The sequence below is a fragment of the Dendrobates tinctorius genome, unplaced genomic scaffold (genome assembly GCF_039654945.1).
Source record: "Dendrobates tinctorius isolate UK_male_01 unplaced genomic scaffold, ASM3965494v1 ptg000219l, whole genome shotgun sequence".
NCBI lineage: Eukaryota > Metazoa > Chordata > Amphibia > Anura > Dendrobatidae > Dendrobates > Dendrobates tinctorius.
The window spans coordinates 3,558,083-3,581,191 of record NW_027361886.1 but is presented as its reverse complement, the minus strand read 5'-3'; the positions used below and the strand labels follow the sequence as shown (position 1 = coordinate 3,581,191).

The 23,109-nt window shown below is 40.9% G+C and overlaps 1 protein-coding gene across 2 annotated transcripts; it reads left to right on the top strand.

The window, feature by feature from the left end:
* Positions 1 to 496: 496 nt before the first annotated feature.
* Positions 497 to 22,454, top strand: NR2C2AP (nuclear receptor 2C2 associated protein). 2 transcript variants are annotated; one of them, XM_073555128.1, is made up of 5 exons: positions 497 to 658; positions 2,388 to 2,478; positions 7,139 to 7,244; positions 7,317 to 7,401; positions 9,764 to 9,970. In XM_073555128.1, exons 1-5 carry the CDS (start codon positions 543 to 545, stop codon positions 9,840 to 9,842), a joined length of 477 nt encoding a protein of 158 aa, XP_073411229.1. In that variant the 5' UTR covers positions 497 to 542; the 3' UTR covers positions 9,843 to 9,970. The 2 variants fall into 2 exon arrangements, with proteins under 2 accessions (XP_073411229.1, XP_073411228.1); XM_073555127.1 differs by lacking the exon at positions 9,764 to 9,970 and adding an exon at positions 21,342 to 22,454 and having other exon boundaries at positions 499 to 658; positions 7,317 to 7,385.
* Positions 22,455 to 23,109: the final 655 nt, after the last annotated feature.

Here is a 23,109-nt window from a genome sequence, read left to right as displayed (position 1 = left end):
GAAATGATAGGAAGGTCACTAATATCCATGTGTCTGCTCAGTAAGAGTGTCCAGGGCTCCCTTTATTTCTTTGCGCAGTGTGTATGTATATATAGATAGATATAATGTGCGTGTTTGCAAAGTCGCTACCTAGCTTAACTGAAGAAAATCTGTCAATCTGCTGACATGGAGACCATTATGGATGTAATGACTCATAAACTCACACAATGGGGAGTGTTCTAGTGAAAGATCTGTACATAAAGCACTGTGTGCTTGATATATTCCTCTCCCCTTTTCTAACTTCTAAAAACAAAGTGAGGAAAGTGTGCACATTGTGAAATAGGCTGTCAGCATTGCCTATGTGCCTCCTCAGCAGCTCTCAAAAGCACTGCATGTTCTTATAATAGCTGCATCTGTTTCCCGCCTAAATAGAAGGGCAATGCTTTACAGTAAACTATGTGGTTCTGCTGCCATCTGCTGGCTGCATCCAGTATTAATATGACGAGAAAATCCGAAGCAACGTCACGTGATGACATTCAGTCATTCTAGATTCGAGGCTTGGAATGCAAAGCCCAATGCTTTACGGCACACTATGGCATAGACGTGCTTCACGACAACAGCATGTGGTATTTTACGGCAACATGGTGCAGACAGTGTTATCTCCTGGGGTAGTAAGCAGGTGAGTTGTTTGACGCTCTCCTTCTATAGTGGGGTGTGTGAATGTTTAACTTTGTTTTGTCTTTCATTCATATAAAGTTATATAGAGGTTATGTGATTGCTATTGAAGGAGCTGTGACCGCAGCTCAGTGTTGACCAGAATACAGTGCATTGGCCCCCCATTCCTACCCCCTGAGGGGACTGCTGACTGAGTGCTCAGAAATCTCCCCCTGGTGGTCAGATGGTGCCTGTGCTATGGAGTGGGTCCCATGGCAGCTGCCCTTTTTTAGAGCACATATGGGGAATATGACAGCCCCACAGTGCTTGGTTTGCCATGGGCAGCACCGCCAATTTACTTTCCACTCGTTCTGATGCATCTCCCCAGCAGCTGTTGTTAAAGGTAACCTGGCAGCTTGGTTACAGAGGTATCCAACTTGTAAAGTAAATTTTCGACTTTAACCGTTTGGGTCCATTGTGAGAAAAGCACTTCTGACAAAGTGGGCAGAACTGGGACAGGGCATGGCAACCAAATTCGTGACGAGCGGCGGCATTCCTTATGCCACAAATCTTACTTCCCGCTCTTATTGGAGTAAGACTAGTGGCGAGGTGCTCGCCACTTGGTAGACATGTCAGCTTCATTATGAGGCATGTATCTCTTAATGAATCAGGAGCATCTGACTCCCCATCACGACTGACATTTTTTCTCAGGGCTCACGTTTTTGAAAAAGTATGCATTTTCGAGGAGGATTTTGAGCGTTTCCATTCAGTTTCTGCTCCAAAACCACTTCACAAAACTTTGTGTGCACATAGCCTAATAGTGGCTTGTCAAAATTTCGCTGATCAGCCTGTTACAGCTGGGCACACAGATGTGTTTTGTGATATATTGCTTTTCTGATGAAACGGATCATTTGATGCAATACAGATGACATGAGAAAAAAACATTCCATTTCTTACGGATTAAAAAAAAAACCAAAACGGATGTGTGAATGAAGCTTTAGGCAAAGCTCACACTGGGCGTTTGTGCTATGGTTTTTATTTCTTCTGCAGCAAAACCTGTGTGCTTGGCAAAAATGCAGGTTTTGCTGCGTTTTTGGTGGGGTTTTTTCCATTTAATTCAATGGGTGAAAAACACTGAAGGTGACATGCTCTATGTCCAAAAAAAACAAGCAAAGCACAAATACTGATGACTAATAAAAACAAGCTGTGTTCGTGAGATGTCTGAAATCTCAGACATAGCTAGTACTGTCAAATGCAGTTGAAAATTAGCATTAAAAAGGCATAAAAAAAAGCCCAGTGTGAATAGGCTACATTCCCATAGTGAGTTTTTGACGCTGTATATTTTCATTTTGTCAATAACGCAATATCTTACAGTTCAATCACTCTTGCAACACACTGAATTTTATGTGCGGATTTTCCCCATAGACTTGCGTTAGATGCAGAATATTTCCACGGACATGTGGTTTTAGTGTGTTTCCGCAGCAAAAACACATATGACAAAGTTTTGTTACTTCCTAGTATTTGGCTTTATCAAAAATAAAACAGCTTTGATTAAAACATGACAACTATCAAGAAACAAAAACCGCAGCAATAAAAATACCTGTAAAAACAATTGCACGTTATCTAATTTACTTAATAGAACATCTGCAACGTCAAAAGCTCATCGTGGAAACGTAGCATATGAAGGGTGGGATAACAAGCAGCAGACAGAATAGAGGGTTCTTGTGGCATTGATCTTATTTTTTTTTCTGCAGGGTAAGTTCAGTTCTTCAGCGGGATGTTAAGCAATTTGGTAAGCAGTTCCTCTTTGACCGTAAGGAAGAAACATGCTGGAATTCTGATCAGGTACAGTCATGTCAGATGTTGTTTGGTGTAGTAGTTCCCCCTGGAATTTTTCAACCTTTTCCCACATATCATGCTTCAAACATACAGATACCAAATATATATAATGTATATTTTTGGTGAAGAATTAACAACAAGTGGGACACAATTGTGAAGTTAAAAGAAATTTATTAGTTATTTTAAATTTTTGTGGAAATTCAAAAACTGAAAAGTGGGGCGTGCAATATTATTCGGCCCCTTTACTTTCAGTGCAGCAAACTCACTCCAGAAGTTCATTGTGGATCTCTGAATGATCCAATGTTGTCCTAAATGACTAATGATGATAAATATCCACCTGTGTGTAATCAAGTCTCCGTATAAATGCACCTGCTCTGCAATAGTCTCAGGGTTCTGTTTGATGCACAGAGAGCATCATGAAGACTGAGGAACACAACAGGCAGGTCCGTGATACTGTTGTGGAGAAGTTTAAAGCCGGATTTGGATACAATATGATTTCCAAAACTTTAAACATCCCAAGGGGCACTGTGCAAGCGATCATATTAAAATGGAAGGAGTATCATACCACTGCAAATCTACCAAGACCCGGTCGTCCCTCTAAACTTTCATCTCAAACAAGGAGAAGACTAATCAGAGATGCAGCCAAGAGGCCCATGATCACTCTGGATGAACTGCAGAGATCTACAGCTGAGGTGGGACAGTCTGTTCATAGGACAACAATCAGTCGAACACTACACAAATTTAGCCTTTATGGAAGTGGCAAGAAGAAGGCCATTTCTCAAAGATATCCATAAAAAGTGTTGTTTAAAGTTTGCAACAAGCTACCTGGGAGACACTCCAAACACGTGGAAGAAGGTGCTCTGGTCAGATGAAACCAAAATCGAACTTTTTGGCAACAATGCCAAACGATATGTTTGGTGTAAAGGCAATACAGCTCATCACCCTGAACACACCATCCCCACTGTCAAACATGGTGGTGGCAGCATCATGGTTTGGGCCCGCTTTTCTTCAGCAAGGACAGGGAAGATGGTTAAAATTGATGGGAAGATGGATGCAGCCAAATACAGGACCATTCTTGAAGAAAACCTGTTGGAGTCTGCAAAAGACCTGAGACTGGGACAGAGATTTGTCTTCCAACAAGACAATGATCCCAAATATAAAGCAAAATCTACAATGGAATGGTTCACAAACGTATCCAGGTGTTAGAATGGCCAAGTCAAAGTCCAGACCTGAATCCAATTCAGAATCTGTGGAAAGAGCTGAAAACTGCTGTTCACAAACGATCTCCATCAAACCTCACTGAGCTCGAGCTGTTTGCCAAGGAAGAATGGGCAAGAATTTCAGTCTCTCGATGTACAAAACTGATAGAGACATACTCCAAGCGACTTACAGCTGTAACCGCAGCAAAAGATGGCGCAACAAAGTATTAAGTTAAAGGGGCCGAATAATATTGCACGCCCCACTTTTCAGTTTTTGAATTTCCACAAAAATTTAAAATGACCAATAAATTTCGTTCAACTTCACAATTGTGTCCCACTTGTTGATTCTTCACCAAAAATTTACATTTGGTATTCTAATGTTTGAAGCATGATATGTGGGAAAAGGTTGAAAAGTTTCAGGGGGAAGAATACTTTCGCAAGGCACACATACACTGTACACATGCACAGCTCCTTTTAGAGTAAATTCAGACTATACTGATTCTGTTGTGTAAAGTTCTGCAATTGTCCCATTCTTTTGAAACAACCCATTTAGATATACGGAACCAATTTTCAGTGGCAGTAATTTGTGCAGCAATATCTGCAGTGTAGGACATTCTCATAACTGTCATGGAATGAGTCAGGGTATGTGGAGCGAATTTAGAAGCTAAGCGTGCGCCAAATAGAGCAAATGCCAGCTGTGTTAAATAGCTGATATTTGCCTGAATTGCTGTTGTTAACCCCTTAAATGATTTTCTCAATCACTGACAGTGACATTTTAAGTGCCACAATGTGGTTTGGCCGTTCATTCGGGTGCCCAGTTCCTCTTTCCTCGTTGCAATCACTGCTGAAGGCAATTAAACTTGACCAGCCAGTCGCAGCAGTTTTTCACTGAAAAACCCTATCCTGGTGCCGCACGGCATATCTTCATGATGGTGATTGGTGCTGCTAGTCAGTGTTAATCACACCTCAAGCTATACATATAAAAAAATTTCCAGTGTTAGCCCCAGCATCCCCCAATCGCCATATAAGGTATTCATAGACAGAAGTGTGATGACTGACCATTTGAGCTCTCTGCGCAGTACAGCAGAGATGACTGTGCTGTATGAGCAGGAGAGCTGATGGACTTGTTTGTAATGTGATACAGCTAACCTCAGCTATGCTGCCTCTTCCACCACACTGATTTTGAGGACATTATCCGAAAGCTGTGAGTTTTCTGTGCTCCCAGCACAGTTTAATCATGCAGAACGTTAGACCAGAGGATCAGCTGTATTATAACACTTCACACACTGAGAAATCTGCTCTAAGCTATTGTGGCGGCGTTTTCTTTTTAAGTGATGCTGCCTGATAATGATTGGGCAACAAGGTGATGAAATACGTGCCATAAATGAAAACTCTCGCGTGTTTTTTTTTTTTTTTTTTTTTTTTTGTTTTTTTGTTTTTTTTTAATAGTGAATCTATCAACAGGATTATGCACCAGGTTTATGCTATCTCAACGATGTATCACTTAGTTTACTTGGTGCAGAAGTTGTGACACAGAGTTATTGGATGTAGCAGAGATTAAAAAGCTAACCCTGCCTACACAACAGCTTTGTATGTATATTGCCTACTGACAGTGAGATGCTTATCAGAATAAGGAATGTGGTTGGTCTAGCGTGAGCTGTATTCTGGACGATGATAATCTCCTGCTGACTGAGAGCAATGAAACTTGGCACAGTTATTAGCCCTTCTCTACATAGGTGCCACCTAGGGATATACATTCTCCCATCTCTTTAAGCAACTGTAAACACCACGCTTAAAAACACATGTGACATGCACAAATGTGAACAAGTCGGTCGGACAGTGTTCACACCACCCACTGACTGAAACACAAAAAGAATGCACAGAATAACAAATGTGCAAAAATGCCCTGCTGTAAAAAATTACAATCAGCAAGTGCTGGTAAAAAGATGACAACAAATACAGGGTATTTAGTCGATACGTTTTTTTGCAAAAAAGTGTATACCAATCCACTCCACCTCATCAAGGTAACACTTAATGGAGCAGTCCCTATCTAATGTATTTAAAATCTGATCATATGAACAGTGTCTAAATGAACAGGATGAAGACAGGCACTTCCTAGTATGGGCATGTGGTGTAAGAAGGCTCTTTATGTGCATGTCACTCAAGAGAGGGGTGGGGTCTCTCAAACCATGCTTTCCTTGCTTTTGCATGGTTTGAGAGACCCCACCCCTCTCGTGTGACATGCACATAAAGAGCAGTCTTACACCACGTGCCCATACTAGGAAGTGCCTGTCTTCATCCTGTTCATTTAGACACTGTTCATATGATCAGGTTTTAAATACATTAGATAGGGACTGCTCCATTAAGGGTTACCTTGACGAGGTGGAGTGGCTTGGTATACACTTTTTTACAAAAAAAGTATCTACTAAATACCCTGTATTTGTTGTCATGTTTTTACCAGCACTTGCTGATTATTGTCATATTTTTTACTGCAGGGCATTTTTGCACATTTGTTGTTCTGTGCTTTCTTTTTGTGTTTTGTAAACACCACGCTTGTAGATGTCGACAGGTTTCTCCAAAAGCCATGTTGTGACTTTGGAAATCAGAGTGTCATCATTTGGAAATTGCTTGCCCTTCAAAAATAACTTCATTGCTGGAAAGAGGTGAAAGTCTGATGGTGCGAGGTTGGGTGACGAGGCCGGGTGACAGCTGAGGGTTGGGCATGTGCCTTCTTTGGAAGCAGTGAGTCATGATGCTTCCATTGCATCGACTGGACTTGTGATGACCCAGCTTTCATCCCGTGTGATCAGTCTGTTGAAAAAGTCCTCCTGGTTTCCATAGTAGAAACAAAATGGGAGAGGAGGGGGCGCTGCTGGTGTAATACCCGGTGGTCAAGTGGAGGAGGTTAAGAACAAGGTACACTAACCTGCTGTGGTAATGCTGTCAGCATAACCACATTTGTAGAGCCTGCGGTGCTTATTGTGCACCATTCGCCGTCCCGGGTTCAGAGGTTAGCCAATCACGAGGAACCTCACGTGATGCTGATGTCACCGCAGGTCCTCTGTCTTTCAAATTCTGCAGGATCTTTTATCGTCTGCTGGGTCCATGCTGCACCAAGCTGCTCACCCAGAAGGGCGTAAAATGCAAGGAAGGGAAAGTACGGCTGATTAGGGCGCTCAGACCAAGACAGACACTTGTTTTATTTAGAAAATAAACTTCTTTACTTGGTCATTATGTCCTCACAAAGCTTTTTCGGCGGTGAATCCGCCTTCATCACTGAAATCTGTTTCAGACTCTCTTGCGGTCTTCAGATTATGTAGCAAAAACCTGCTGACAGATTCCCTTTAAAAAGTTTTACTTAGCTCTGCAACCACTATTACAATGTGTGTCCTGTTCAACATGAAAAATATGGTGAAAGTTCCTGTTTAACCAGTGACATTTAGAATTTGTTTGCTTTGTTGCCCAAGGGATCATCTCAATGGATTACGCTGGAGTTCCCGCATAAAGTCTGCATATCAGAAATCCACATTCAGTTCCAGGGTGGTTTTTCAAGCCGTAGTTGCGTACTGGAAGGTAGTAACTTTTCCAAAGTAGAGTTATTACTACAGGACAAATATATCTTATTTTTATTGTTTGCATTTACAGGATGCCTTAAAGAAGGTGAACTAGTGAAAATTGCAGAATTTTACCCAGAAGATAACAATGCCCTTCAGATATCCTTTTCAGGATGGTAATCATTAAACTAACAGCCTGCTATAAGTCTATTTCCATTAATGCATATTGCCATGACCTTTACCTTTCTCCTGATAATTACAGTGTACCATGCCTGTCTTTCAGAATAGTTCTGCATTTTATTTTATGTGAACTGTTTGCTTTTTCTGTTTTCTATCAGCAATTACTATGGGTCCATTTCATCATTTGCTGTTATTTTTATTTTATTTTTAACCTCTTCACCACCATGGGGTTTTCCGTTTTTGTGTTTCCATTTTTTTGCTCCCCTTCCTCCAAGAGCTATGATTTTTCGATCAATATAACCATGTGAGGGTGCAGGGGAAAACGGAATGCCTCACCGTGTCAATGTGCTTGGTGGGCTTGAATTTGCCAGCAGCGATCCAAAAAATTCTGTCTGATCGTCGGATCACAATGAGAGGGAAAAAAAGTTGTCGGATCACACAGCTGAATAAATAAAAAACAATTCTTCTTTATTTCACACCATCATAAAAATGTGTAGATATATCCACAAATAGATAAAAACAGAGTCACATTCTTACGCGTTTCTGCCTATCAGCCCTTAGTCATAGAATGTATCAAAATACACCTAGATAAGTAATTTATACAGGTGTGAGTTTCTATGACATCACAGTTAATTAGCAACTACACCTAACAGAATGCACGCAACAGAGCTCGCATTGCAGAAACTCATTCAGCATGAATAAATTTCACATCAAAAAAACATATAGTTTATATATTCATGCAATATCATATACCATAGCACATATTCTTTTATTAACAGACAGTATATTTATTATTATATATACTGAAGAGCCCGGCGCTGCCCGGGCGTAGTAACTAACTGTGGTTAGTTATAACAAATTATAATTATCCTCCATCCCATAGTCCCGTTCCCTTATACATATCCTCCATCCCATAGGCCCGTGCCCATATACCCATCATACATATCCGCCATCCCATAGTCCAGTGCCCATATACCCGTCACACATCCTCCATCCCATAGTCAACCATTATGACATCATAATGAGGGGCGGGGCTTGATACACACACTTTTTCCCCATTATGTAGATGGGGGAAAAATTGTTTGGTGAATTGGAACACGCGGGGTTAAAATTTCGCCTCACAACATAGCTTAGGACACTCTCGGAGTCCAGACGTGTGACTGTGCCAAATTTTGTGGCTGTAGCTGCGACGGTGCGGATGCCAATCCTGGCCATACATACATACACTTGAGCTTTATATATTAGATGTATGCATGAAGTAAACCACTATTAAAATTATTGCATTCATATAATGAGGTATATTCTGTTCCAAAAAAACTTCAAAAACTCTCCCCTTTTTTTTTTTTTTTTTTTTTTTTTTTTTTTTCCCTTTCCCTTCATCCACCCTTTTATGCTTAATAAATATACATGGTGTCTCTGCGATTAAATTAATCCCTTTGGTTGCTTTGTATCTACCGTATATACTCGTCTATAAGCCGACCCCCCCCCCCTAATTTTGCCAGAAAAAACTGGGAAAACTTATTGACTCGTGTATAAGCCTAGGGTGGAAAATGCAGCAGCTGCTGGTAAATTTCAAAAATAAAAATAGATACTAATCAAAGTAAAATTAATTGAGACATCAGTAGGTTAAATTTTTTTTTTTTTTGAATATCCATATTGAATCAGGAGCCCCATATAATGCTCCATACAAAATACACCCCATATAATGCTGCACAAAGGTTAATAATGGCCCCATAAGATGCTCCATAGAATACTATGCCCCATATAATGCTCCATAAAGGTTATGCCCCCATATGCTGCCCGATATATTATGCCCCCATATGCTGCTGCAAAAAAAAAAAAAATGCCATACTCTCCTCTCCTGCTCCAGCACCTGTGATATTCACCTCTCCAGAGTCCATCGCTGCTCACCACTGTCTGCGCGTCCTCTGTCAGTGACTGTTCAGCCAGCAGAGGGCGCGGCGGGCAACAAACCATGTCACCGCGCCCCCTGCTGGCTAAACATCACGGACACAGGAAGCAGCAGACGGCGGTGAGCAGCGCGGGAACAAGGACAAGTGAATATCGCTGCACTCTCTGCAGCCTCGCTTCTCCACTGTCTCCCTTCCTGCCTTCAGCGGTCATGTGATACTGCTCATTACCACTCATCAATATGCGCATATTCATGAGTTTAATGAGCGGTACCACTTGACCTCTGAAGGGAGACAGTGGAGAAGCGAGGGGGCTGCAGAGAGTGCCAGGACAGGTAAGTATGATCTCTGACACCCCCGCCCCCCCCCCTCCCGTGCCGACCCCCATATAAGTATAAGAGATTTTTCAGCCTTTTTTTTTTTTTTTTTTTTTTATTTCCTCTTTTAGGATGAAAAACTTTTTCAATACCAAAAAAACGAAAACTATCAAGATTTCCATCATGCGTTTTCAACAAAATGTTTGGTAGCTCCTGAATAGGATGCATTTTTGTTATTAATATTCTGAATATGTTCCGATATTCTTTTAGTTTTCTTTTCGTGCAACCAATGTAATTCAGATCACAAAATTCCCAATGAATGCAATAAATAACTTGTTGCATGTTGCAATTAATGAGACTGAATGGAAAACCTTTTCATTAATCGTATGCGTTTTGAATCCACACTTACACATGTAAGGCCCTGTGCACACGGTGCAGATTCTGTGCAGTTCTGCAGCAGATTTGGCCCTGCAGAACTGCACGTCATGTACAGTACCACTTAAGGCTATGTAAAACAAAAAACGCTGTGCACATACTGCAGATTTTTCTGCGCAGATCTGGTGCGGAATAAAAGAAGCAGCATGTCGCTTCTTTTGTGCGGTTTTGCTGCAGTTTTCCACCTGCTCCATTATAGAAATCTGCAGGGGAAATCCGCACTAAAACTGCAGGTAAAACGCAGGTCATTTTACCTGCAGAATTAGTAAAATCTGTGTGGAAAATTCCACAGCAGAATCCGCACCGTGTGCACATAGCCTTACATTTAGTGTTTGCGCATTTGAAAAAAACCTTAGGGTGTGTGCACATGCTGCGGATTCTGCTTCGGATTGATCCATGCGGATTTAGCAAAATCCGCAGGTAAATCCGCAGCTCAAAAGACTTGCGGTTTTCCCCTGCGGTTTTTCATCTCCACAATGGAGCAGATGGCAAACTGCAGCGGAATCCGCAGAAAGAAGTGACATGTAAATTCTTTCTGCGGATTAGAAACTGCAGCAAATCCGCATGGAAAAATCTGCACTGCGGTTTCCATTTCCCATAGGAGATAATGGTACTGTACAACGCAGCAGAAACTGCTGTGGATCCGCAGGACCAAAACCACCGCGGATCTGCAGCAGAATCCGCAGCGTGTGCACACACCCTTGGTGGATAACCATGTTGTATTACTGCAATAAGGCTGGAGTCACACACAACGTTTTAAAAATCGGTCTGATTTTAACGGTACGAAATCACACACAGGTTTCTTGTCCAGGGATCCATCTGTCATCCCGTTTTCCGGCGATGAACCGATTTTATTCGCATCTAAGCATCAAATTGACATCCAATACCTGATGCTCTTTCCTGTGACCTGGAGAAGTCTTGCGATTTAATCGCAACTCACACGTGTGGTGCGTTTTCAATGCGATTTTTAATCGCACCCATAGACTTGCATTGGCGAATCCGATCTGAAAATCGGTGACAATCGCAGCATGCTACAATTGTCTCGGTCCGAGGAACGGATCGTATAATAAAAAAAAAACAAAAACGCAGGATGGGAGCAGCAACATAGAATAACATTGGGACGAATGACACACAGTAACATTTAGTACTTCCTTTAGCCTCCAGTTTAACAAGATAAAAAAACATTATCAAAAATCGTATTCCTATTTTATATCAGGATAACATGCTAAATCAGATTCCTGCAGGGGGTTCAGGGGTGTTTCGAAAAGAGGAAAATGCTTGGGAGATGTTCTGACACAAAGTGACTTCCAACAAGACTCTTATTGCAGTAATACAACATTGTTATCCACTAAGGTGTTTTTTCAAATGCGCCAAATGTAACGTGCAAATACACGGTCAAAACGCATATGGTTAATGAAAGGTTTTCCATTCAGTATTAATTGCAACAAGTTATTTATTGCATTCATTGTGAATTTTGTGATCTAAATTACATTGGTTGCACAAAAAGAAAACTAAAAAAGAGAATATTGGAACATATTCATAACAAAAATGCATCCTGTTCAGGAGCTACCAAACATTTTGTTGAAACTCATGATGGAAATCTTGATAGTTTTCGTTTTTTTGGTCTTGAAAAAGTTTTTCATCCTAAAAGAGGAGGAAATATACAAAAAAAATTGCTCTTTCGGGAAGCTTTTTGGATTATTCAATTAGATACAAAGCAACCAAAGGGATTAAATTATCACAGAGACACCATGTATATTTATTAAGCATAAAAGGTGGATGAAGGGGAAGGAAAGGCAAATTTTTGAAGGGTTTTTTTTTTTTTTTTCCTTGTCTTTTTGGAACAGCATATACCTTAATTTATGAATGCAATAATTTTAATAGTGGTTCACTTTGTGTGTATGTATATGTGTGTGTGTGTGTATGTGTGTATATATATATATATATATATATATATATATATTATAGTCTGTTAATAAAAGTATGTAGTATGATGTTGCATGAATATATAAACTATGTTTGTTTTTTTATGTTGAATTAGTTTCTGCAATGCGAGCTCTGTTGCGTGCATTCTGTTAGGTGTACAGTTGTGGCCAAAAGTATTGACACCCCTGCAATTTTGTCAGATAATACTCAGTTTCTTCCTGAAAATGATTGCAAACACAAATTCTTTGGTATTATTATCTTCATTTAATTTGTCTTAAATGAAAAAAACACAAAGAATGAAGCAAAAAGCAAAACATTGAACATTTCACACAAAACTCCAAAAATGGGCCAGACAAAAGTATTGGCACCCTCAGCCTAATACTTGGTTGCACAACCTTTGGCCAAAATAACTGCGACCAACCGCTTCCAGTAACCATCAATGAGTTTCTTACAATGCTCTGCTGGAATTTTAGACCATTCTTCTTTGGCAAACTGTTCCAGGTCCCTGATATTAGAAGGGTGCCTTCTCCAAACTGCCATTTTTAGATCTCTCCACAGGTGTTCTATGGGATTCAGGTCTGGACTCATTGCTGGCCACCTTAGAAGTCTCCAGTGCTTTCTCTCAAACCATTTTCTAGTGGTTTTTGAAGTGTTTTGGGTCATTGTCCTGCTGGAAGACTCATGACCTCTGAGGGAGACCCAGCTTTCTCACACTGGGCCCTACATTATGCTGCAAAATTTGTTGGTAGTCTTCAGACTTCATAATGCCATGCACACGGTCAAGCAGTCCAGTGCCAGAGGCAGCAAAGCAACTCCAAAACATCAGGGAACCTCCGGCATGTTTGACTGTAGGGACCTTGTTTTTTTTTTTTTTTGTTTGCCTCTTTTTTTTTTTTCTCCTGTAAACTATGTTGGTGCCTTTGCCCAAAAAGCTCTACTTCTGTCTCATGTGACCAGAGAACATTCTTCCAAAACATTTTAGGCTTTTTCAGGTAAGTTTTGGCAAACTCCAGCCTGGCTTTTTTATGTCTCTGGGTAAGAAGTGGGGTCTTCCTGGGTCTCCTACCATACAGTCTCTTTTCATTCAGACGCCGACGGATAGTACGGGTTGACATTGTTGTACCCTCGGACTGCAGGGCAGCTTGAACTTGTTTGGATGATAGTCGAGGTTCTTTATGCAACATCCGCACAATCTTGCGTTGAAATCTCGTCAATTTTTCTTTTCCGTCCACATATAGGGAGGTTAGCCACAGTGCCATGGGCTTTAAACTTCTTGATGGCACTGCGCACGGTAGACACAGGAACATTCAGGTCTTTGGAGATGGACTTGCAGCCTTGAGATTGCTCATGCTTCCTCACAATTTGGTTTCTCAAGTCCTCAGACAGTTCTTTGGTCTTCTTTCTTTTCTCCATGCTCAATGTGGTACACACAGGACAGAGGTTGAGTCCACTTTATTCCATGTCAACTGGCTGCAAGTGTGATTTAGTTATTGCCAACACCTGTTAGGTGCCACAGGTAAGTTACAGGTGCTGTTAATTGCACAAATTAGAGAAGCATCACATGATTTTTCGAACAGTGCCAATACTTTTGTCCACCCTCTTTTTCTATGTTTGGTGTGGAATTATATCCAATTTGGCTTTAGGACAATTCTTTTTGTGTTTTTTCATTTAAGACAAATTAAATGAAGATAATAATACCAAAGAATTTGTGTTTGCAATCATTTTCAGGAAGAAACTGAGTATTATCTGACAGAATTGCAGGGGTGTCAATACTTTTGGCCACAACTGTAGCTGCTAACTAACTGTGATGTCATAGAAACTCACAGCTGTATAAATTACTTCTCTAGTAGTTATTTTGATACATTGCTATGACTAAGGGCTGATAGCCAGAAACACGTAAGAATGTGACTCTGTTTTTATCTATTTGTGGATATATCTACACATTTTTTTTTTGATGGTGTGAAATAAAGAAGAATTGTTTTTTATTTATTCAGCTGTGTGATCCGACAACTTTTATTTTTTCCTCTCATAACTATGTGAGGGCTTGTTTTTTGCTGGATGAGTTGTACTTTTGAAAGACACCATTTGAAAGACACCATTGGTTTTACGATATCTTGTATTGGAAAATGGGGGGGGGGGGGAACTTCAAGTGCTTTGAAATTGCAAAAAAAAGTGCAATTCCACAATTGTGGTGTTTTTTTGTTTTTGATCTGGGGATGGCAGAGGGCTTATTTTTTGCGCCTAGAGCTGACCATTTTATTGATACCATTGTGCATTAGATACATTTTGATCGCCTGTTATTGCATTTTATTACAATGTTGCAGCAATCAAAAAAAATTAAATCTGGTGTTTTTTGTATAGATATTGTTTTTCGTTACGCCCTTTAGAGAACACATAAAACAGACTTTGAGGCTGTGTGCACACGTGCGGAATTCCCGCTGATTTTATGCGCATAAAATAAGCAACCCATTGAATTCAATGGCATTCCGCACATGCTGTGCTGATGCATTTTTCCGCGGCAGAATGAGCGCGGAAAAATACGCAGCATGCTCATTCTTTTTGCGGAATCGCTGAATTCCACACACATAGGAAAGCATTGTTCCACTTACTTTCCGCATGTGGCTATGCCCACCACGCGCAAAGTACGTGGAAAATGTGCGGTTGGTACCCACGGTCTGGAGGAGAGGAGACTGTCCTCCGGGCCCTGGGTACCATATCCCTGTAAAAAATCATTATATTCTCACTTTCCGGCGGCCCCCACAGCCATTCCAGGCCTTAACGATGCTCCCGGTGAATCCCGTTCCCAGTGCTGATTTACAACAATGACCTGTGATGACGTAGCGGTCTCGCGTGATGCTACGTCATCTGGGGTCATTGTCGCAGGGCATCGCTGGGAACGGGACTTGCCGGGAGCATCACTGAGGCCTGGGGACGCCGGAAGATAAGAATAACACGATTTTTTAAATTTTTTTTTTAACATTAGATGTTTTTACTACTGATGCCACATAGGCAGCCTCAATAGTAAAAAGTTGGTCACACTTGTCAATCAGTTTTCCAAGCAATGCTACAGATCGCTTGGAAAACCCTAGCATTCTACAAACTAATTACGCTTGCAAAACGCTAGTTTTTCGCGGGAATTACACATGCGGATTTCTCGCGTATTTCCCACAGCAGGGAGTTGCGGAATTGCCGCTAAAAATTCCGCGGCAATTCCGCACGTGTGCACATAGCCTTAAAAAACATGGAGCAAATTAAATGAAGAATTTGGCACAAATTAACAGTAAATCCCCCCAAAAATGTACAAAAATGCTCAAATACAGTAATGAATATCGTCCTATACTTTAGCTCACCAGCTTGCAATAGAAAGTTAAATTAAATTTCATTGTTAGACATTGCTGCCACTGACAAGTCCAGGAAGCCTGCTTGAAATTGCCCAGCTATACTCCCAATTACAGCATTGGGTATAAGCACATGCAGTGACTTGCAAAAGTATTCACACCCCCTGGCTTTTTACCTATTTTGTTACATTACAACCTGTTTACAAAAATATTTAAAAAAAAAAAAAAAATTTGAGCTTGACTTAATTTGGTACACAAGCAGAACATAAATGCATGTTCATATTGGCCACAAAACATATAAACCTTCAAGAGAAAAAGTGAGCAAAAACCCTGCTAAGTAAATAAAAAGCAAAAAGTGGATTTTAATAAGAGTTTAGTTATACTTTTTTTTTTTTTTTTTTTTATCAAAAATGGCATAAAAGCCATCCCACCACGACAAGGTAACGCTGATTTGGGACAGTCCTACACTGTCTTACCAAAATATTTAATCTGATTTGTGGGTGAAATAGTCTTAAATTGGTGAAATGAGAACTTATGCCTATATTTTTACATTTATGGGATCACATAACTAATAATTGGCATGTGCATATGTATTCACCTCTTTTCCTATGAAGCACCTAAAATTTTTTGGTGCAAGCACTAACCTTCAGGGTATGTGCACACGCTGCGGATCCACAGCGGATTTGGCCCTGCGGGTCCGCAGCAGATTCTGCTGCATTGTACAGTACCTTTATTTCCTATGGAAATAAAAAAATGCAGTGCACATGCTGCGGATTTTTCCGCAGGTTACAATCCGCAGCATGTCAATTCTTTGTGTGGATTCTGCTGCGGTTTCCTACCTTCACCATTGTGAGGTGAGAAACTGCAGGCAAACCGCAGGTCAAAGACCTGCTGATTTTGTAAAATCTGCAACACTAAAACTATGTGGGCACATAGCCTCATAAGCCACATGCTTAGTGAAAGGAAGTGTCTGTCACTATATACACACCTTTTCTGAAAGGCATCAGAGGCTGCAACACCATTAAGGCACCACTAACCTAACACCATGAAGACCAAGAAGATCTGCAAACCAGTCAGGGGCAAAGTTGTTGAGAAGTACAAGCCAGGATTGAGTTATAAAATACGGTGCGTGTGTGTGTGATATATATATCGCCTATTCTCTGAGTCTCCTTCAGCACACCAGCAAATCCATTATCATCAAATGAAAAGAACATGGCACCACAACAAACCTGCCAAGAGATCCCAAGCAGGAGTATCTGTCCATACGACCACAATAAACACACTCCATAAAGGTACTTTATGCAAAGTGGGAAGAAAAAAGACTTACAATGTGTAAGTCTCATTTTAGTTTGCCAAAAGACATGTGGGAGACTGTCCACATATGTGGAAGAAGGTTCTGTGGTCAGATGAGCCCAAAATTGAACTTTTTGGCCACCAAGGTAAATGCTAATGTCTGGCGCCAAACCAACACAGCCCGTCACCCCAAGTACACCATCCCCACAGTGAAACGTGGTGGCAGCATAATTCTATAGGCAGCAGGGACAGGAAAAATGGACCGAGTCGAGGGGAAGATAGTGGGAAATTTTTGCGCAAAACATGTTTCTCTGTTAGTGATTTGTTACTGGGACGGAAGTTCACCTGCCAACAAGTCAATGACACAAAGCATACTGCTAAAGCAGTGGTTCCCAAACTCCAGTCCTAACGGACCCCAACAGATCATGTTTTCAGGATTTCCATAGTGTTACACATGTGAGAGAATTCCTGATGCCTTGATGATTCTGCCATCACCTGTGAAATGCTAAGGAAAACGTGACATGTTGGGGGCCATGAGGACTGGAGTTTGGGAAACGCTGTGCTAAAGCAACACTCGAGTGGTTTAAGGGGTAGCGTGTAAATGTTTTGGAGTGGACTAGTCAAATCTTAATCCAATTAAGAATCTGTGGTCAGTCTCGTAGATTGTTTCATCTGGTGAACAGCAATCTAGCTTGAAGGAGCTGGAGCAGTTTTGCCTTGAGGAACAGGCAATAATCTCACTGTGCTAAAATGCGACCTGGTGGTCGTTGTCAACCACTGGCCACCGCCATCCACTACATCTGATTCTTCCTCCTTCGTCAGTGTGGCAAGTGTTCCTACACAGGTCTACGGCCACAGAACCTCCACTTGTTTACTCGCAACAGCTAGGTTGAGTGACAGCCCATCAGCTGTTACGGAAAACCTGACACCAAGCACATCACATCTTTCTCAATGCAACATAACATCTCTTTCACAGTCCAGCAGTTTATCATGTTCACCCTACTCCACCCTTACTCAGCATAGCAGCCAGCCCTCGGTCCTGCAGTTGTAGTCACGTAAAATATTGCTTCTTCGTACACAAGGCAAAGCTAAGAGCTTCAACTTTACCATCTCCAATCAGTTGGCCTCAACAATGCTGCTTTTCTGCCTGGCTTATACAAACCCCTTTCCAAAAGCTGATGACCATCGCAGTCCCCCAGTACCAGTTGCCTAGTCATCATTACTTATCTAAGAAAGCTGTGCCTGTACTACACCAGCATGTCGCAGACAACATCACCCGTTCCTTGAAAAAATCTGCCAGGGTGCATTTCATCACTGACACCTGGACAAGCAAGCATGGTTATGGTCTTTACATCTCTTTGACAGAGCACTGGATGTTTGGTGGCTATTGGTCCAGGCGGGGAAGGGGCTGCTCCACAAGTCTTGGAATCCTCAAGGCTTGCAGGGTGCTTCAGGATGGAGAACTAAACCACTACACAACAGGGGAGGAGGCTCTCCAAAGTACTGACTTTAGGGGTGAATAGATACAGTGGAGGAAATAAATATTTGTTCCCTTGCTGACTTTGTAAGTTTGCCCACTGACAGACATGAACAGTCTATCATTTTAAGGGTAGAATAATTTTAACATTGAGAGAATATCAAACATAAAATCCCGAAAATCACATTGTATAAATTCTATAAATTTATTTGCATTTTGCAGTGAGAAATAAGTATTTGATCCCTCCAGTAAACAAGACTTAATACTTGGTGGAAAAATCCTTGTTGGCAAGCACAGCAGTCAGATGTTTTCTGTAGTTGATGATGAGGTTTGCGCACATGTCAGGAAGAATTTTGGTTCACTCTTTGCATCTCTAAATCATTAAGATATTGAGGCTGTTCCTTGGCAACTTGGAGCTTCAACTCCTTAAATGTGCTTCTTTTTGAGCCACTCCTTTGTTGCCTTGGCTGTATGTTTTGGGTCATTGTCTTGCTGGAAGACCCAGCCACGACCCGTTTTTAATGTCCTGACGGAGGGAAGGAGGTTGGTACATGACTCCATCCATTCTCTCATTGATGCAGTGAAGTAGTCCTGAGCCCTTAGCAGAGAAACGCCCCCAAAACATAATGTTTCCACCCCCATGCTTGACAGTGGACACTGTGTTCTTTGGGTCATAGTCTGCATTTCTCTTCCTCCAAACGTGACGAGTTGTGTTAATGCCAAAGACCTCAATTTTTTTCTCATCTGACCACAGCATCTTCTCCCAATCCCTCACAGAATCATCCAGGTGTTCATTGGCAAACTTTTAGATGGGCCTGCACATGTGCCTTCTTGAGCAGGTGGACCTTGCGGGCGCTGCAGGATTTTAAACTTTTACGGCGTAATGTGTTACCAGTAGTTTTCTTGGTGACTGTGGTCACAGCTGCCTTGAGATCATTAACAAGTTCTCCCTATGTAGTTTTAGGCTGATCTCTCACCTTCCTCATGATCAAGGATACCCCACAAGGTGAGATTTTGCATGGTGCCCCAGATCGATGTCGATTGAAATTCATTTTGTATTTCTTCCATTTTCTTACTATTGCACCAGCAGTTGTCTCCTTCTCACCCAGCGGACTACTTATGGTTTTGTAGCCCATTCCAGCTTTGGGCAGGTCTATGATCTTGTCCCTGACATTCTTAGAAAGCTCTTTGGTCTTGCCCATGTTGTAGAGGTTAAAGTCTGACTGATTAATTGAGTCTGTGGACAGGAGTCTTTTATAAAGGTGACTATGTAAAACAGCTGCCTTTAATGCAGGTAACGAGTTGATTAGGACCATCCAACTGGTTTGTAGGGGATCAAATACTTATTTCTCACTGCAAAATGCAAATAAATTTATATAATTTATGCAATGTGATTTTCTGGATTTTATTTTTGATATTCTCTCAATGTTAAAACTAACTTACCCTTTAAAATTATAGACTTCATGTATTTGTCAGAGGGAAAACTTACAAAATCAGCAAGGGATCAAATTCTTATTTCCCCCACTGTATGCACACTGAAGTTTTCAGTTATTTTGTCCTATTTCTTGTTTGCTTCACAACAAAAAGAAAACCAAATGTTCACAGTTAGGCTGCGTTCACACATTGCGTTTTTTTCGCGGCAGTTTTTAACTCGTTTTTGCCGTGAAAACGCAAAAAAAAATCTCATGCAATCCTATAGGATTCCACAAAGTTGTGCTAGTGCTGCGGATTTTTCCGCGGCGGAATCAAAACGCAGTACGCTCATTAATTTTGCGGAATCGCAAAAGGAATGCATTGTTCTGCTTACTTTCCACATGTGGCTATGCCCACCATGCGAAAAGTAAGCAGAACATTTGCGGATGGTACCCAGGGGGTGGAGGAGAGGAGACTGTCCTCCAGGCTGTGGGTACCATATCCCTGTAAAAAATAGAATAAAAAATCTGATTTATATTCACCTTCCGGCATCCCGCGCAGACTCCCGATGCTCCCGCCAACTCCTATTCCCAGTAATGCCTTGCGGCAAGGACTTGTGATGACGTAGCGGTCTCTCGAGACCGCTACGTCATCAAAGGTCTCGCAAGGCATTACTGGGAACGGGAGCATCGCGATAATTGGGAATGCTGCGCTGGACGTCGGAAGGTGAGAAAAACACGATTTTTTTTAAATCTAATTTTTAACATTATATCTTTTTACTACTGATGCTGCATAGGCAGCCTCAATAGTAACAAGTTGGTCACACTCGTCAAACACTATGTTTGACAAGTGACCAACCTGTCAATCTGTTCTCCAAGCGATGCTACAGATCGCTTTGAAAACGCTAGCATTCTGAAAGCTAACTACGCTTGCAAACCGCTAGTTTTTCTGCGGGAATTTAAAATGCGGTTTTCCCGTGGGAATTCAGTAACATGTGCACATAGCCCTTCAGGCATGTTCTTTACAAGAGCTGATGCAATCCCTGAACAAAAAAAAAAACTGTGAAATTCAAGGTTGTGAGGCAACAAAACATGAAAAATTTCAAGGGGGTGAATACATTTGCAAGCCACTCTACCTAGGACAGAAAATAAGAATACATTTCTTTTTTGAAGGGGGGGGGAATCTTAAAACCCTTTCATGTTATGCTGTCATACACATAGCTGTCTGCCAACACTTATGTAATATGTCCTGACTCCCCTAAACACATAAGCACTTCACTCAGCCAACTGCTTATTTATTTTCAATGGCAAGAATGAAGAAAGCCACTGCCAGAAACTTCTGGCAGCATCTTATCTTGCTTGAAAACTGCCTGGTCCCTCTCTCCACTGAGATTTTCTTTCGATGTAGTAGTGGAAGGCCATCCTATACACATTAGATGCTCATCCTTTCCAGCCATTATCAGTGACTGTGGCCAACTTTTACACTGTCAACGGGGGCCTTTTATTGTGAATTTACACAGTGCGATGATCAGGAATAATATTCATCCATTCTTTGGGTGAAACTATTTTTCGGCTTGATTAAAAAAAAAAATTATTTGTTCTTGGCAGCACGTCATCCTGTGTAAAGACATGCTGCCAGGGACAATGCCAGCCTATAAAATCTATTACTGTTTGCTCTGTGCACATTGTAAACGTGTCTAAACAAGCTATTAAAGATTGCCAATTGGCAGATTGTGTTGTGTAAACGAGCCCTTAGATCTAACTTTCTGCTTTTTTTTTTTTTTGTCTTCTCATGATATCCATTCTTCCTTGACTTCTGAGCCGCACAGATTTGACTTTCCAGAGGAGTATGCTGAAAAGCTGCGTCTATGTTTCCCAAACAGTACAGATTTCTTTGGGAGGATTGTGGTTTACCACCTTGACCTGCTGGGCCACACGAACTGAAACTGCACTACAGCGAAGCAATAGGTGCAGAGACATGGAATGGAATCTGGTTATGTTCTCAGGCGTTGAAGCTCTGTGCCTTTTTATGTCTGGCTCATCAAGAACATTATTAACTGTTAAAAAGAAACCTGATGCAGAAGCTCCATCTATCCATAAAGACAGTTCTCTAGTGTCTTCTGTTGTAAGGATGTTTCTGCTGAACTTTTACTGAAGCAAATGAGGACCTTGTACATTCAAGACTGTAACATTCAAAAACAAACGCCTCTAGCCACCAACTTGGATCACGTTCAGACGGCATGTACACAATAAAGTGGTACTGGTGTCATGGTGTTGTCAGTGGTTTTCACGTATGGATGACTAAATAATAACTGGTCAACTACTCTTTTGCAGTGTTAAACATAGTCAGCACATGGATGCGATCCGTGTGCTGTACGTGTTTTCACAGACTTGCATTGGCATTTTTCATCTGTGGCGCTGGAAACAGACATGTCTCTGTGAGTTTTGCACAGACATGTTCTGTGTAAAAACGATGATGTGAACAGCCACATAGACTATAATGGGTATGTACACTGACAGAGCACAGATATCTGCATGAGGCCTTATATTGTTGTTCACGATGGCAAAATGTGCTGCAGGTTTGTCTTTGAGAGCAAGGCAGCAATATTATTTTTATTATGGAAATGTAAAACATTTATGTAAAAATGGCCAAAAAGCTTTATGGAAGTTTTTGTTTGCAGGGGACTGACTGCAAGGATCCACACGAGTGGGATGGTTTTGAGTGACAGGCTGTAACACCACTGAATCTCAGAGACTGGGTTCGACTGACACAACACAGGACTTTTTGAATCTCACTCCTTATAGGTTCCTATTTAATGCATTCCTTTCCTGAAAAGTAGAATCCTATATTGCCAAAAGTGGAAGCCTTCATTTAATGTTACCTCTTTTTCCATTGTGATGTGATCCAATCCTCTGGCAATAAACATTATATTTTCATATATACAGAAATTAAAATCATTGGTAAATATTTTTTTTTTTTTCTAAGTTATATTGGCTTTGTTCATGATTCTTCTTTACAAACAAAACAAAAACAGAAAAGAAAATGCAAAACCATAAAAAGGGTTACCGTATATAACGCTTTAACGCCAGACCCTGTTTTCGCCTTCGTGACTAGGACAATTTTTACAGTTCTGACCAGTGTCACTTTATGTGGTTACAACTCTGGAACGCTTCAACGTATCCCAATGATTCTGAGTTTTTTTCGTGAATTATTGTACTTCATGACAGTGGTAAGATTTGTTCAATGTGACTTGTGTTTATTTCTGAAAATATCAGAAATTTGGCAAAGCTTTTGAAGATGTCACAATTTTTAAACTTCTAATCTTTATGCCCTTAAACAAGAGTTATGTCAGAAAATAGTTCATAAATAACATTTTCCACATGTCTACTTTACGTCAAAACAATTTTTGAAACTTTTTTTTTGTTACGAAGTTAAAAGGGTTAAAAGTTGATCAATTTCTAATTTTTCCATAAAATATACAAAACCATTTTTTAGAGACCCCATCTCATTTGAAGTGACTTTGATGGGCCCATATGACAGAAAATACCCAAAAGTGACACCATTCTAAAAAATGCATCCCTCAAGGTGCTCAAAA

Excerpts from the sequence above, each read along its gene's own strand:
- NR2C2AP (XM_073555127.1), top strand. The coding sequence starts at position 543 with ATGCAAAGCCCAATGCTTTACGGCACACTATGGCATAGACGTGCTTCA. Across the intron at positions 659-2,387 it reads TCTCCTGGGGTAGTAAGCAG|GGTAAGTTCAGTTCTTCAGC; the intron begins GTGAGTTGTTTG and ends TTTTTTCTGCAG. Across the intron at positions 7,386-21,341 it reads AGATAACAATGCCCTTCAGA|GATTTGACTTTCCAGAGGAG; the intron begins TATCCTTTTCAG and ends CTGAGCCGCACA.